The 17,106-nt window shown below is 31.9% G+C and overlaps 2 protein-coding genes and 1 non-coding gene across 3 annotated transcripts; 2 read left to right on the top strand and 1 right to left on the bottom strand.

The window, feature by feature from the left end:
- Positions 1 to 989: 989 nt before the first annotated feature.
- LOC123893151 (cationic peroxidase 1-like) lies at positions 990 to 5,259 on the top strand. The gene is made up of 4 exons (XM_045943073.1): positions 990 to 1,269; positions 2,773 to 2,964; positions 3,627 to 3,792; positions 4,581 to 5,259. Exons 1-4 carry the CDS (start codon positions 1,060 to 1,062, stop codon positions 4,964 to 4,966), a joined length of 954 nt encoding a protein of 317 aa, XP_045799029.1. The 5' UTR covers positions 990 to 1,059; the 3' UTR covers positions 4,967 to 5,259.
- A 985-nt stretch (positions 5,260 to 6,244) lies between these two features.
- TRNAY-GUA lies at positions 6,245 to 6,338 on the top strand. The gene is made up of 2 exons: positions 6,245 to 6,281; positions 6,303 to 6,338. It is a non-coding gene; the product is annotated as a tRNA-Tyr (tRNA).
- A 922-nt stretch (positions 6,339 to 7,260) lies between these two features.
- LOC123889373 (stress response protein NST1-like) lies at positions 7,261 to 12,862 on the bottom strand. Its single transcript, XM_045938673.1, has 4 exons — positions 12,674 to 12,862; positions 10,908 to 12,552; positions 9,554 to 10,596; positions 7,261 to 7,703 (listed from the first exon to the last, which is right to left on the bottom strand). Exons 2-4 carry the CDS (start codon positions 12,381 to 12,383, stop codon positions 7,583 to 7,585), a joined length of 2,640 nt encoding a protein of 879 aa, XP_045794629.1. The 5' UTR covers positions 12,384 to 12,552; positions 12,674 to 12,862; the 3' UTR covers positions 7,261 to 7,582.
- Positions 12,863 to 17,106: the final 4,244 nt, after the last annotated feature.

The raw sequence follows: 17,106 nt of genomic DNA, 5'->3' as shown, positions 1-17,106 counted from the left end.
TAAGGTGAGTTAAGTCTCACATTATTTAGAAAAGTAGAGGTTGAGCACTTTATAGGTGCGAGGATCCGTGAACCTAATGTCTTAAGGTTTTAGGTTAAAGTGTGGTGTCTAAATCATTTGTATAGTTATTTTGAGCCCAATGTGGATGATCCTCCAGCTTCCCCCTCGTGAACAACAGTGGTATTAGAGTCGATGGTTCGACGAAGGATATTTCGACCAACTTCTTATATCGAAAGTTTTCCTGACAAAGATGATGGGAAATGTTGTGGCAAGTGTGAGATGAGTTAAGTTTCACATTGCTTAGAAAAGTGGAGGTTGAACACTTGATCAATGAGATGACCCATAAATCTAATATCTTAAGATTTTGAATTAAAGTGTGATGTTTAACTCACTTATACATTTGTTTGAGCTCAATATGAATAATTCCTGGATAACCCTCTTGACATGAACTCGTATCTTTTAAAAACAATTCATTGCTGCAAGTTTTAATTCCTCCTCCTATGCTTTACTTGTTGATTAATATATGTAATAAGAAGATATCATCATAACCAACTTGTGGCTCTTTTGCCCAATTGCAATATTGTCAAATGCTTAATTTCGCAATGTTGATTAATATTTGATGTAGCAATGTTGACATAGTAATATATAGCAATAACAACTACACTAAGTCAAAAAAACAATAACAATTACACTAAACTTATATTTTAATATTTATGTTTGATTTTTATATTTATGGTTATAATTATTAATTAAAATCAAATATTTCCACTCCTTAAGACAAAGTCCCGTCGGTAAAAAGCTTAGATATATACAAGATAATAAATTCAAATTTAATTGTCAAATAGTAAACGAAAATTTAATTTATATGAAGAGATCACGTATCCAATAGGACAATATAAAAAAATTCAAATAATTGTTTGTGATATATTGACCAAAGAAAATCCCAAAGTAGACCTACTAATACTATATAAATATGTGACAAATATATAGATAGAATCACAAGTACATAATCATAAGCTAGCTCACATAAAATTATATAGAATTCTCATTACCACAAACATGGCTAAAATTATTTCAATTTCCAAAGTTTGTTTGATTTTATGCTTTGTTGGTGTAGTCTCAGCCCAATTGTCAAACTCTGATTTTTACTCAATATCATGTCCTAATGCACTTTCAACCATTAAGGCAGTTGTAGATTCTGCTGTGGAAACTGAGGCTCGTATGGGAGCATCACTCCTTCGTCTTCAATTCCATGATTGTTTTGTTCAAGCAAGTCAAATTTCTTATTCTATCTTTTAATTTTTTGTTCATGAAAATCTATTTCTTTTATTTATTTTAGGGAGAAAATCATATTACAGCCCTACACACGATTGCTCATTTAAAAGTGGTATACCTCAGGAGAAAAAAAAAATAAATTATAGTACTTTCTTAGCATAAATATAACTATTTTAGCATAAAAAATGTCTCTAAATATCATGCTTCTTTCAAAAAAAAGGTACAGATAGTATCTCAAGTGACATCTATAATTTGTTATGGATATAATGGTCTGTTTGGCAAGCCAAAAAAACTAGCTTTTAGCTTTTATCTTATGGCTTATAAGCTAAAAGACTTGTTTGGTAACAGTCTTTTCAGAAAGAACTTATAGCTTATTTTACTGATTTATAGCTTCTTTTTCAGAAGCTATTTCAAGTAGCTTCTAAGCTTATTGCTTTTAACTTTTCATTTTTTCTTCCTCTTTTACCCTTATTATTTTAACTAAAATCCACATTTACTCTTTATAATTTATTATCATTAGAATTTAAAATAAAATAAGTAAATACATATTTTAACGTTGCTCCTTTTAAAATCACATGTATATAGTATGTTTTAACGTTGTCTTATTATCTATTTTCAAATATGAAGGCTAAAGCATTTTTTTTTATCAATTCATAGGTACGTACTTTACTATAATTTTTTTTGAAACAACATACTTTACTATAACTAACCATTGTACTATATTGTGAATATATTTTGCTGTTATTTTTTCATAAAGTATATCAACTGAAATGAAAATATTTGTTTTTAAAAAAATTCAGCATATAAAAATTAGCTTAATAATAATATTTGAAAGATATAATTATTGAATTAATAAACTTAAAATATTGTACCAAAAAAATAAAATAAACTTAAAATATTAAATTCTAAGTATCTTAAATAGTATTAATTTGATAAAAAAAATTATTGAATTAAAGATATCCTTTTATGTCATTTTACATTTATCTTTCAGTTGAACTGCTAATTTTACCAAATACTTTAATCAGCTTATCAACTAGTTATCAGCCATAAGCTATCAGCTAGTTTATCAATCATAAACTATTTTTGCCAAACAAAACCATAGTATCAGCATTTGTTTTCTATATAAAAATATACAGAAGATAACATTGTGTATGACTTGTTACTCTATTTTTTAATAGACTATATGACTTGCTACTCTAGTTCATTAATAAATGAGATTGCTGGTTTATTATTTAAATTTTAAGTGAGTTTTCACAAGGAGTTGAATTCAAAATTTCAATATAAATTTCTTAGTCATATTAATGTGTCTCTCGGTATAATAAAAAGCATGGCAATCCTGCGTATATTTTTTTATATTTTCTTAGAAGAACATTTCTTTCCTATATAGTATTAAAAAAGAACATTTCTTAAACAACAAGCAATAAAAAGTCAACTGATGAAATTGTTTTTTCTAGAAATTATCTGACATTTTAGTGTCAATCTTGTGTTTGATTATAGGGATGTGATGCATCAGTATTGTTAGACGATACATCAAGTTTTACAGGTGAAAAAACAGCAGGCCCAAACGCCGGTTCCTTAAGGGGTTTTGATGTAATTGACACCATCAAGTCTCAGCTCGAAAATTTGTGTCCCAATGTTGTCTCATGCGCTGATATTGTCGTCGTAGCTGCAAGAGATTCTGTTGTCAAAGTAAGTATACTATTCGAGGATCATGTCGTCGAGTTTTTTTTTATTAGCGGCGCTCTCAACAACCATTCTAATATTTTAATTTAATACTCACTTTTTACTTGACGAAATTTATTTGGGTCTTAACATTTTAAAAATAGGCCCACATAAATAACGAAATATGTATGAATTTTATCCGATAAATAAAAAGTGCATATAGAAAAAAGAGTGTGTTTATTAGAATGAAGAGATCAACACGGCTCATTTTTCATACATATGCAATATAAAGGTTTTTTCTTACTATAATAAAGTTATAGATCATAAAACCAAAATTTAGTTGGTTCAGTGGTGATTGGCGCTGAATTTGGTAGGGAGGACTACGGTTCGATCCCCCGCAATTGCATTTGGGAGGGGACTGGAACCACTTGATGTCAGAACTCGCCCCGAATTCTAGACTACTAGGGCCCCCTTTCCCTATGAACCAGAGGGTGAAAACCAAAAGGGATATTATTGGAGTTGTCGAGATTCGAATCTCGGATTCCACACTTCTTCATATTTAAATGTGTGAGACTCTAGCCACTAGGTTACTTGACAAAAAAAATTATAGATCATACAATAAATTTTTTATATTTTATTTTTTTGGAATGTTACTAAATAATGTTGCAAAAATAAAATAAAAATTTCAGCTGGGTGGACCTAGTTGGGCAGTGCAATTGGGCAGAAGGGATTCAACCGATGCAAATTTAAATTCTGCAAACACAGATTTACCTGGTCCTGATACAGATCTAAGTGGTCTTATTGCTGCTTTTGATAACAAAGGTTTCACAGCCAAAGAAATGGTTGCTCTATCAGGTAAATATAGTGTTTGATACATTTTAATTATCAAACATTTTTTTTTGTACAAATTATCAAACCTCATTATATACTTGGATAATATAATTAAACTATATAGCAATGGGATTGAAATTATATTTAAATAAAAAAAAAACATTAGTTTGAAAAAAAATAACAACTAAAAGAGTACCAAAATAACATTATTTTTACTTTGTTTTTGTTTTCAAAGAATTATAAATAAAAGAATAAAAATATTTCTAATTAAATAAAATATTTTTAAAAATTAGAAGAAAGAAAATTAGTATTAATAATAGTTTAACTTATAGTCATTTTACAACAATCTTATATGATATTTGAATTTCGTTCATCAAAATTTCTAAGTCAATTTCTCTACTACTGAACCGGCAACTATAGGCAAAATATTTGAAATAATAAACAAAATAAAAGCAGATAGTAAATTTTATAATTATAATTAACAATAAAAAACAATTTTTGAAACAAAAAGAACCATTTTTAAAGAATTTATTTCCCGGGCATTATAGTTTTTAGTAGAAGTATAAAAAATGAGCGAGGCAAAGTGTATATAAGATCGAGTCAACCATCAATTTAGTCGCTTATAAAAAAAAAAAAAAAAACATCAATTTAGTCCTGCCAAATGATTTGATTTCTGAAATAACAAATTCTCAATCACATTAATTTATGTAGGATATATGATCAAGATGTTTTATAAACTAAACTTCATGTCCACCATCATTTATTATAACCTTTACATTGACTCTTATTTGTAAAAAAAAAAAAAAAAATAGGAGCTCACACAATTGGTCAAGCAAGGTGTTTATTCTTCAGAAACAGGATTAACAATGAAGACAACATAGATCCAACCTTTGCAACATCATTGCAAGCAAATTGTCCTACCACAGGTGGTGATGACAATTTATCACCAATTGACACAACAACTCCAAATACATTTGACAATGCTTATTACCAGAACTTGCAAAATAAAAAGGGTCTCTTTCATTCTGATCAACAACTTTTCAATGGAGGATCTACAGATGATGATGTTGATCAATATAGTAGTGACCCTTCAAGTTTTGCTACTGATTTTGCTAATGCTATGATCAAAATGGGGAATCTTGATCCACTCACTCGGACCAATGGTCAGATTAGGGTTAATTGCAGGGCTATCAATTGAGGTTTTGGAACTTTTGGGTATAATGCAACTTATTGTTTACTTTTATTGTTGCAATTGAGTGTTACGATGAAAGAAAATTATTATATTATTATTAATAATAGTTGTAATGACCATCTCAAGTGAAATTTGAATCATCTCTTGATGTTTGATGATATAAAGTCAAACTCTTACGACTTTGCTGACACTTCTTGAAAAATTGGGTATTATGGTATGGTGGCAAAGTAATGTTTAACAATTGTAATGTATTTCGATTTTAATAATATGAATCAATTTCAATGTTTGCAGTTGTTTAATTTCGTTAATTATGTGATATACCGATCCCTCGTTCCTTTTCATTTTGTTATTTTAAAGATTATTTACACATATTAAAAAACCTAATAAATTTTGTGCAACTTCAAAATCATTTTGAGTGTGTTTTACTTCTCAAGTCGAGCTCTACAAGCATCAAACTGCTTGTTTTAAAGACGGTCATTTTGAGTCATTTGCTCTTCGGTCTTAATTCAAAAGTTTACTTCAAGCCAACAATAGGCTTTTTTATAAGATCATAGATAAATTTTAATTGTATTGAGAAATTTGGATTCCTTCTAGAAACCTAACATCTACTTTGATTATAGTTGACCAATGATTAACTTTGAATATTTAATTAATCTTTACAGTAAATGAGTTATTTTAAAGGAAAAAGTTATTTCATGTGTAATTTTCACATAAGAGGATAAAATACGACATTCCACTTCCACCGTACTCTAACTCACATCAACCAAAATTTGCTTATAGTGTTTCTTTGTTTGCTAAGATATGACACCATAAAGGTCTTCTTCTTTTTTGTTTAAATTGTGTATCCTCTGTGCGCAATTGCATATATCAATCTCCTGAGTCTTATAGAACCCAAATGGAAAACAAATCTCTCTAAGAATTTTAACATTGGGTACGCCATCTCATCTAAATGTTCTTGGGTACACCAAAAGGTCGAAAACTAATGAATGGATAGAATCTTTAAGTAAAATACAGTTAAAAAATGCAATGATGAATTTAATTTTTTTTACAATATATAATGATGAATGTAATTAATTCTATTCTTTTGTTTTTATATTCTTTTCTCTATTGTAATCGTAATTCCAAACAAAATATTGCTTTTAGTTTTGATAAATAAACATAATGATGCACTTCTTATTCATTGAATCCGAAAGAAGAGAAAATGTTAGTAAATTAAATATATGAATGTGATCAGAAATAAACGTTGTATATAATATAATAAACGTTTCCAAAAGGAACATCATCCCGACCTTAGCTCAGTTGGTAGAGCGGAGGACTGTAGTTGGTAACATGCCAAATAGCCATCCTTAGGTCACTGGTTCGAATCCGGTAGGTCGGAAATGTTTTTTATTTTTTCATTCATTTATTTGTTAATTAAGTTATAGTCCCTCTCGGCCAAATCAATTCAGAATGAGTCTGAAAATTTTTCTTCTATTTTAATTATTTATACAAGCATATATTTAGAAAATCCAACTAGCTTGCTTGACCCAATCAGTCTTAAATTATTTATCTGGAAATTGCAAAGTTGCAGCTTTAAAATTTGGTTAAGATTATATTAACATTTCAGAAAAAAAAAATTAAGTAATTCAGTCAGCGATACTTTTTTTAGGTAACTTTTTTTGTAATGCTAATTTTACTAATAATGCCTATTATTAGGCTTTAACGTGTATCATAATTCTTTTAGAAAAAACAAAGTAACATAAATTAAGGAGAAACTTTCATTGCACTTCAACATAACTTCAGAAACACATAAAAAACCAAATCTTTGTACCTTTCAAAAATGAACATCCAGACAAAATATACCATCTACAAAGAACACTTCCAATTAGTATGAAACGTGACAAAAGGACATTTTATAATTACAATAATTCTCATGGTCATAAAGCTCTTAAAAGTCAATTATAAACCTTTTTTTTATATATTATAAAATAGTTAGATTTTTTAACAAGTAACACAATTAGTATAACTTCAAAAAGAAAAAGTAAAGGAACCTGACACTGACATCTAGTTATGCAGTACTTGACCAATTCAAGGTACATTTCAAATCTGCCATTTTTAAAATAGAAACTTTGGGTGTGTCTATAAAATAAACATTAACTTATTTCAACACCTTTTGGAGGATCCTTTCCATTAATTTGTCAACATTGTTAAAAGCAGGACTTGGCCAAATCAGACCTACTTGGTGGATATTGTGAACAAATATAATACATAATAAAACAGGCAGAAACACGAGAATATTTCTATAATGGACGCGGATCATGTTAGTATAAGTTTTATTTTTCATTAAGATGTCATAATTGAAGATAGTGACAAGGGAGGGAATGTGAACTTTCCATTCTCCAAAGAACAATTTCATATCAAAAAGGGGACACCTCTGTTACCTGCCTTAGAAAAGCCATGCACGACGTGCATGTAATCCTATCGATGCTATAACATTAAGTAAACATCAACCTTCCTTCATAAACAAGAAAGGAAGATACAATGCTTCCAGTATTCTAGACTCCCCCACCCCCAAAAAAATGGAATTGGCCTTAAGAACAGTTTAGTTTATAAAGTCCCTCTTACCCTGTCACTACCATCTTTCTAATCAGATGACCAAAATGAATGTACATCTGATGATGGATACTTTGGACTACCATTATGGAGAATTGACGCAGATGAATTCCCTATGCTTTGCCCAGAACCATGTACAAACCATTCATTTCTGCAAAGAAACAGATATCACAAGCTGTTAATCAACCAGTGAGAACATGAGTATAAACCATTTTTATTAACACTAAAAATGGATATCTTGAAATAAGAACACATCCGGGTCAATGTCCTTACAGGCATTAAGTAAAAAGAAATCAATAGTGTCACAAAAAGCCAGAAGACCTTGCAAGTTGCAAGACATTATGATTAAAAAGTTCCTTTTGTTTATCTAGTTCAAAAGTCAGCAGCTTATGACAGTTTTCTAGATGAGTGTTTATCTAAAAAGCTATATTTAGGAAATAGGAAGCATAATAAAACTGCCTACAACTAGGATTTAGCAATTACGTAGTTCTATAGTTCTATACCACATGACTCAATCAATGGCAAAAAATTAAAAGAGACCAAAAACACAGCCCCACCCCAGATGCCTTAGATACCCCCAATCACTTCATTTCATGATTAAATCACTTCATTTAATTTGCAGTTAAATTTGTTAAGAGTTCCACATTGGATGAGATAAGCCTTGAATATAAGTTTATAAGTGGGGACAGTCCTCAACTTTCAAACCAGTTTTGTAAGGGTTGGTTAGGCTCAACCCATAATATCCTAAGATGGTATCAGAGCCTATCCAAAATTTATTGGGTCATCTAGATTAGGTAATTTCTACCGGGTGACTTGGGTCATGCTCCAGATGTTCAATCACAGAGGGAGGGCCGTGGGGGTGTGATAATTGTCTCACTTTGGATGTGACATAAGGCTTAAATATAAGTTTATAAGTGGGGCAGTCCTCTTCTTACAACCCGGTTTTGTAAGGGTTGAGTTAGACTAGACAAAAATTCTATGAAATCTAATTTTACTAAACAAAACAGCATTGAAAAGGTTACTAGCAGCTGAATTCTATAATTCTTTTGCCTGTATTTTATGCATTTAACTAATATCCTACATAACATGACAACATGGTTTTCAATTACACTACTTAAATTACCTTTCGTGTGTATCAACAATGTTCATGCCTTCATGGACAACACAAAATTATGGACAGCTTAATATAAGCTGTGATTCTATAAGCCCACATAGTTATGAAGCATGGATGCAGACACCGGACATGACACGGACACCGAACATAATTTGAGAAAATGGCATAATTCAATGTAATCAATATGTGCCGGTATTGTGTCTACCACCGACGCATGTCCGACACCGGGACACGCCTAATCCGAGGAGTGTTCGTGCTTCATAGGGCATGGCATATAAAGAATCTATTTCAATTTACTTCAACTCCGATCCTTGTTCAATTTTTTACTCCCGATTCTTCTCTCATAAAACTCAGGCTGCCAATTTAACACATAAAATGCTATATCTTGTTTTACTCTTAGACAATTAGCCTTCCTCCTTACATTATTATTAGAGTAAGCAAGTAATCAAATGGTAAACAATTCCTAATGTACATCAAAGGAAGTTCATTTATATTCAAAACATGGAATAAATATAAATTTGTTTAATACACTTCCCACTTGCCTACACTCACTGTATCTCACTTTGCCTTTATAAGCCTGCATTCTGTAAGGAAATACTAAAATGATTTAATCATTATGTTCATATATGCCCTAGAGCAATATGCACTGCTCTGGATAGTGAGAGTTCACACTCCTAAAATTACATTTTGATCGACTGAGTTTGATTGACTAAGTTCAACATAATAACCAATAACTCAAGAAACAGCATAATAAGGTTAAAGTTTAAACAATAACATGTACAGTAACAGTATAAAATTCTAATAGCATGGTAGATCCATAAACAACAGACATATTAAATTAGCCATGCAATAATAGGAAAAATTAGGCAAAACGGTGATTTACTCACTTGGACCAACCGTTAGCTGGAGAACACTCGAGCACATTGCTGCTAGAAGATCCACTTGGACTCCCATATATCATTTCATTCTGAGCAGTCTCATGAGTTTTAAGGCCGGAAGATATAGGTGGAAAGAGACCTTTTTGTAACCAAGGATCATAACCAGTTGAAACTGCAACGGGGCTGATGGTCCTGCCACTGTTACCATTAGGAAGAAAAACATTCTGCGCAGAATAGCTACTGGAAATTATATTATCGTCTTTGTTAAAAACAGTAGCTGCAGTCTTCTGACATGCTGGGGGAATAAAGGTACCAATGGTTGGTAGGTTCCTTTGTGAGGACAAAAGCCAACTTTCTGGGCCAGCAACAAAACCTAAAGCTTCCGGACCAAGAGGTGAACTACTCCACATCTGCCATGTTCCCTTCTCAATTGCAGCTGCATCATCCAAAGGAAATGGATGTATGTCTTGGGGCTGGGGGGTACTAGTAAATCTATTAGAACTGTTATTCTTTTCTCGGGTCAATGGGGACTCAATTGGAGATGGCTTGTTGACGTCAGTACCAGATGTGTTTCTTAAAGAGCGAGGTTTAATTACTTCTGTGTCTTTCATAAAGCCACTTCCGAAATCCAACTGAAAATTATCAAGTGACTCAGAAACAGGTCCAAGCAAGGATAATGGATTTGGATCATAACAGGGGTCTTCAAAAAGCTCTTGCTCTTCATACCTAAACTCATGTGATGTATTTACAACAGGGGATAATACAGGTTCAATTGCAGGAGAGAAACCTAGACTACTACTACTACTAGTTGAACCATTAAGATGAGTAGAAATATTAAATGGTGATGGAAGACCAAACTGAATTGGGTTGTTAAATGATTGTGCAATTGGTGCCTGGCCAGATAACTGAGGGCTTTTGGCTTCAACTTGACTTTTGGAATTTGGTCTACATATTACATTTGAATTTGAGGATTTAGGAACAGATGAGGAACGAGTAAATAATTGCTGCCATGACATTTTAGGTACAGCCCGTGGCTGTGGTTCAGGGAGAACCTGCAGAGAACAATCATAATGTCATGTAATTCTCTTTCTATGAAATTGCTTATCCTAGGTAACAAGAAATTCAAACTAAATAGAGCACCATTTAGTTTTCACTTTTCACAAATCTCAAAGATTGTATGTCAAAATGCTACATGAAATTAATAAATCTAAAAGTAGCAATACAAGTCTGTAAAATGCATTTAAGTTTAAGAAATTTCTTTGAATAGAAAGTTAGTGATTCAATATCAATCAACCTTCAGAATAGCCAGAAAACAGTATTGTAAAAAGGCAAAGAAAAGGAGACGGTAAGGATGATAACTTACAGAATGATTGATATTCTTAGCATCTCCATTCAAATTGGATTTAGCAGCTGGACGTTCAGGAGGAAATATATCTCTCCTGCTGGAAGCAGTATGAACATGATCTACGGAATTGTTAGACTTGCTTTCTTTCACCACAGTAGCAGGAATATTAGCACCCTTTCCAAAACCAAGTGCTTTTGAAGAAGACAAAATTGTACCACGCATGCGATCAAGGTACCTTGTCCCAGTACTTCCTCGGTTATAACTGTTTGCAACAAAATTTTTACTATGTGCAGTATCTGTACTATGTCCTTTGCCACTCTCTAATCCAGATTTCTGATGCTCTCTACGATCAGTTTCACTCTTTTTGTCAAAGTCCCGCTTTCGCTCACTTTCTTTGGTAGCACTTTTTTCAATCTCTTCTACATCAGAATTGCTCTTACTAGACCCTTTATCTTTCTCTTTTCTTCTTTCCTGGCGCTTCTTTTCAGCTTCCTTCCTTCGGTCTTTCTCCTTACTGGTATGTGATAATTTGCTCTTATCTTTTTCAGCTTCCATTGTCTCATCTCTCAGCCTCCTACGCTCCTCCACTAACTTTGCAACCTCTTCCCTCTGTTTTCTCTCTTCCTCCTCCAAAAGTTCTCTCTCTAGCCTAGCCTGTCTTTTCTCCTCGGCTTTCCTGCGTGCTCTTTCCACTCTACTTTCATTCGGGTTTTCCCCATTCTCATCCCTTTTTGCCATGAGGTTTTCCCCATTCTCTTCCCTTGAACGAATTCTAAATATCTTTCTCCAAAGCCACCTAATGGTCAAGAAAAAAGATGCCAAAAGCCTGCAAACAAAAACCAGAATTCCAGAATATGACCTAGATGTCAAACAATGCTCATCTCCCCCAAAAACACTGCAATTCCCATACATCTTCCAGTTGATAGGATTACCTAAAACAGAACCACCAGCCCAATTTCCATTCTCCAACCAGTCCTGACTGCACATCCACCCATTTTCAGACCAAACCTTGCCATTCAATATCTTACCACTTTTTCCAACAAAATCCTTAACTATACCAGTATTTGAAATCTGCAACTCTTGCAACCCAGGCAAGTCCAAAACTGGTCTCTTAGAAAGATGGCCACAATAGGAGCACATAAACCGACTCCCACCAGGGTTCTGATCCCTATAAGGATTCAAGCAGTTACGGCACCTCCTAGTAGCTGTCTTCCTCAGTTTCTGCATTTCTATAGCTTCAAACCTCTTCCTCTCCCTAAGCCTAGCATTCCTCCTCACCCTCCAAGCCGACAACTGAGGCATCAAAATCTCATACCAAAACAGAGTAACCAACAACACAAAAACACAAGCCAGTCTAGGCGAAGTAATCTCGAACCTAAAAGCAGGTGGCAGAAGCTGAGAAAGTGCCCACAAACCAATCAAAGGAATAACCAACCAAGGTAGCATTGTAGCAACCCGGCGAGAACACTTCTGAATCACACACAGTATACACATTATCCTCTAACCCACGCCAATCTTCCCGTCTCAATCCAAACCCTAACAACAATCAATTCCCAATATACCCTCAAACTAAACCAATGCTTTACAGAAAAACCCTAACCCTATATTTTTAACTTCCTTCTCCAATTCAAAATCAAACAACACAGTTCAAAACTTCAAAACCCTAAAATATCAAAACAAAAAAGGAAAATAATAATAATAATAATCAGAAACCCTAATAAGCTTCAACTATGGCAATAAAAGCATCAACAGAAAGCGAAATGGAATAGGAATCGAACACTTACAGATTCATCGTTCATTTGAGGTAGCTAAACGGGTTCGGAGCTGAACTTGACTCGTTCAATTTTCGGGTCGGTGTATTTGTGGGTGGGTCGGTGTTCGAGAGAGAAAGTATATGTGAAAAACGAGATAAGAAGAGAAAGAAGAAGAACAAGAAAGAAAAAAAATAAAAAAAAAATAAAAAAATTAGAAAGACAAAAAAGTGAACCGGTGGTTTTGGGGTAAGTTGGACCGATCAAGGTGAACAGAACCGGTTCTTAATGAATTTAATTTATATGCACCGTCGGTGTAAAGTTATTTTGCACATGCATCCAATAAAAAACCGACACATCATGTATGGTCATTAAAAACACATGATGTGTCACATTCATTATGTGACGTGGCAACGCGTCATTGGATGCATGTGCAAAAATAATTTACACCGACGGTGCACAACAATTAAACTCGGTTCTTAATTTAGTGTGCTTAATACGCTCCAAGCTTGAATATTATTATTAAATATTCAAAAAGCTTGAATATTAATTAAAAAAATCTAATTGGTGACCTTTTTGTCCAAATAAAATTTTTTAGATGGACTAAAAAGTAAATAAAACTTTACTAATAGCTAGTATTTTAGTTATTAAAGATTAAACTTGTGTACTTCTGAATTATTTTATTTTAAAATTTGCATTTATTTTTAAATTAAAAAAAGTTTTTTCATTACAAGTAAACCTTTTTTTAAAAATATGTGTAAAAGAGATGGTAAGATTAATAATCTTTCCACTTAATTCGTGTTTTATATTTACTTATTAAGTAAATCATAATTTTATAATTTTGCGTTTGATTCGCAATAAAGGACAGGACAGACAAAATAGGATTGGACATGTAGGTGAGTCACAGAACAACTTTTTGTTCTGGACAATTTTTTGTTCTTGACATTGTTTGGTAATCGATGTACAGCACAGGACAAAAATGTTCAAAATTATTATAATGTTCTCTATTGTGTAATGTTTTATTGGAACTAGTATTAAAAATAGGACAAAACTTATATGTATTTCTTTAGATGTGGTTTTTACTGTTCCTCTCACAAAAAGGTAGTTATTTATATTTTTAATTAAAAAAAGAAAAAGAAAATTGTTTTTAAATAAAAATAACTGCATCCATGTATCTAGCACAGTAAGAACTATGTATATGGAACCGTACATTGTCCTTAAAAATAAATATATCAAAATTTCCAAACTGTTAAATTTTTTTCTATTTATCAAAAATCTATTATGATATTATGAAATTAAAAACATGTTATATAATTTTTTTAATGCATAAATAAAATTATAATTATATGTTAAATCTGAATATATTATTTATTTTTTTACTAAATCTGAATATATTATTGTGCAACACACAAAATGTCAAACTAAAATTTTAATTAAAAATAAGTGGACAAACTAGAAACAATTACCAAGTACTGATCAAAAGCATGGTTTCGTTAAAAAAATAAACATTGTTATAATTTTATTAAAAAAAAATGTACAGCCTGTGGTATTGAAAAAGTGACAATTATACGGGCAATATTGTCTTTTTCTTTATTGTCCAGTGGACAAAATCTTGTACTCCACCTTGGTGGGTAACAAGATTTGGGGGAACTCTCCAGTCCCGTGTAGCATATTTTGTGCTGTTCCACTATTGGAATTCAGATCAAACGGCGAACAAAGTTTGTTGTCCTGCCTTCATTATTTAGCGGATGTTATAGAATATTGTATACTTAATTTTTTATTTTTTTGAAACATAGGAAAATTTCATTTACGGCTCAAAATATGCCTCATATCGTTTTGGATATGAATATCAATGTGATTTGGTACGGTAGAAAACCAATGTTTGTTTAATTTTGGAGACAAATAATATGTCAAATTAACACTGTCCGCAAATAATATGAATGGGTTTGGAACCCGGGTGATTGTATGCTGAGATGATGTGCAGTTGTTGTGTAGTTGTTTTGCTGGTTTTTGCGGACAGTGTGCTAGTGTTCTCCATGCTTTTGAAGTGTGTTTGGTTGCTTGGTTTTTTGCTTATTGGAATTTTCTGCCCTGTTCCTGCTGCTGTTTCTAGCGTGTCCCCTTTTTTTTTTCCTATTGCGTGATTGTGTTTTGTAAGGTTTTTGTTTATCCAGGACTATGTCTTTTGTATGCTTTTATTTTATAGCCTCATAGTACTTCTCGTACTAGTTGATTTCGTCTTTGACAATGGGAGGTCCTTTATGAGGTATTCTTCCATTTCAAGATTGTTTATTGCTTAATCAACTATGACTTAGTTTTTTATTCAAATGATGTAGAGTTGCACCGTAAACTCCGCAGCAAAAAATGTGATAAAGAGCGTCCAACTTTGTAAATGAAAAGTGGATTATCCATTAAAAATAACAATGTAATAGTGGACAAATTTATCTTGAAAAAATATGGGGAGAATATTCAAGGGTCATTTTCTCATATACTTTCACGAATAGGATTCTTCTCCCCAAAAAATGGCACACTAGGAAAACACATAATCGCAGCTTGTTGGTCTATGATTCCTTGTCTTTATACAAATTATTATGCAAATGCGACGTAGAACTTATTATTTTATGTAATTGTTTGTGTAAATGCATGACAATATGCTATCGAGAGTACAAGTCAACTAGACCTGAGTCCAACTTTGTTGGAAGCGGTCCATGGATAGAGAGATTAATGGACCAAGAAGTCTAACCCACATTTCTTTTATACCTCGAACTGACGTTTTTGATATTGCAAGGTTTTTCGGTTTTTACTAATCGATTTTTTTTTTATCGTTTAAATATTTTGGTTAATAGAAACCGCTTGTTTTTTTCGGTTTATGTAACCGAAGTTAATTGATATAGAAATAGAAGCTCAAGTTCTGATATCAGTTACGTTTTTTGAAGAAATCACCATTTACTAACTCCTCTCTTGCGCAATTTTGAGCCCAACTTCAAATCATACTTCATCAAATAAGTTCCATATATTTTTTATCAATCTATGTGTTCATCCTCAACATTTTCAATTCTATGCGTTTTTTGTTCCCCCTTAGCAAATTTATATCTGAGTTTGTGTTAAATTGTTGATTATGTTGTTTGAATTGTTGATTATTGGTTAGTTGTTAGATTGATTAGATATTAGCATGAATGCATGTTGCATATTAAGTTAAACGTGAATATGAGGTTAATTTTATTATATTGTACTCTAAGTGCTTGACAAAATGTTTTAGTGAATTGAAATGTTTCTCCATATGAATTATGTTTCCATTGGTGTAAGAATTAAATGTTTGATTAAATTATAAGTTTGAATTTATCAAAGATTATAAGTTTGTATTGATTGTGAATTTATTTTTCTATGTTTAGATATGGAAGAAGATCTCGTGTAGACACCCTTAGTATATTTTTCAATCTTGATTTCAAGCCTTAAATGCGTGTGAAAACCGATTTGATTCGAATGAGATTTTTGGTTGTGTACTGATGAAGAATAACAAAGTGACAGACCTTTCCTGATATAAAGGATCATTTCGGTTAACATTAATCGAAGTTTTTAGCGAGCAGTTTCTAAAAACCGAAGTTTGAATTTTTCGGTTCGTAAAAATCGATATTTTGTGTTCCAATTTTTTTGAATTTTGAAGGACAAAATTAAATTTTAGAGACGTATAAAAGAAATGTGGGGTCGGAAGAGAAATTTTCTTATTAGGATTCATTTCATTCAAGAGGATACTTGGCACGTTAGTTCTTCATTGAGAAATTGCATAAAGGTATATAAAATAACCTGTAAAATAGAGGAATTAAAATTATTTTGGTTATTGGAATCAATTTATATAGTGTATGAGTGTGTGCGTGTTTGTTATTCATACTTTGTACAAGACACTAAAAGAATAAACCTTCAATTTAGTCCCTAACTATTAATCTCTCTCCAATTTGATCTCTGGACTATACAAATATACTAAATAGTCCATAAACTATTATTAATACATCAATTTAGTCCTTCAGTTCATTTAAAAAATAAGAGAAAATGATAGTCGAGGGATCAAATTGATGGATTATAAATAGTTTAGGAACCATTTAAAATATTTCTATAGTATAGGGACCAAATTTAAGAGAGATCGATAGTTCAAGGATTAAATTGAAGGTTTATTCACACTAAAAACTTCAAGAACAACTACCGATAATTGCACCTTCTTAGTTTATAATTTTTCTTTATTTGCACCTATTGATAATTTTAATCTTTGTTTTTACAAATTTTAAATGAAATTAATTACTATTTGTCTACTACTCCCTCCGTCCTAAAATATAAGAGAAAATTGGTCAAAGAAAGTTGATGTATTTGATTAAATTATTTGGACTAAATACATCAACTTTCTTTGACCAATGTTCCCTTATATTTTGGGACAGAGGGAGTATTTCATTTGTGTCATTACAAGGACCTTATTT

This window comes from Trifolium pratense, linkage group LG6 (genome assembly GCF_020283565.1).
Source record: "Trifolium pratense cultivar HEN17-A07 linkage group LG6, ARS_RC_1.1, whole genome shotgun sequence".
Lineage (NCBI taxonomy): Eukaryota > Viridiplantae > Streptophyta > Magnoliopsida > Fabales > Fabaceae > Trifolium > Trifolium pratense.
Note: the sequence above shows the minus strand (reverse complement) of the source record. Positions and strands in the feature narration are given on the sequence as shown.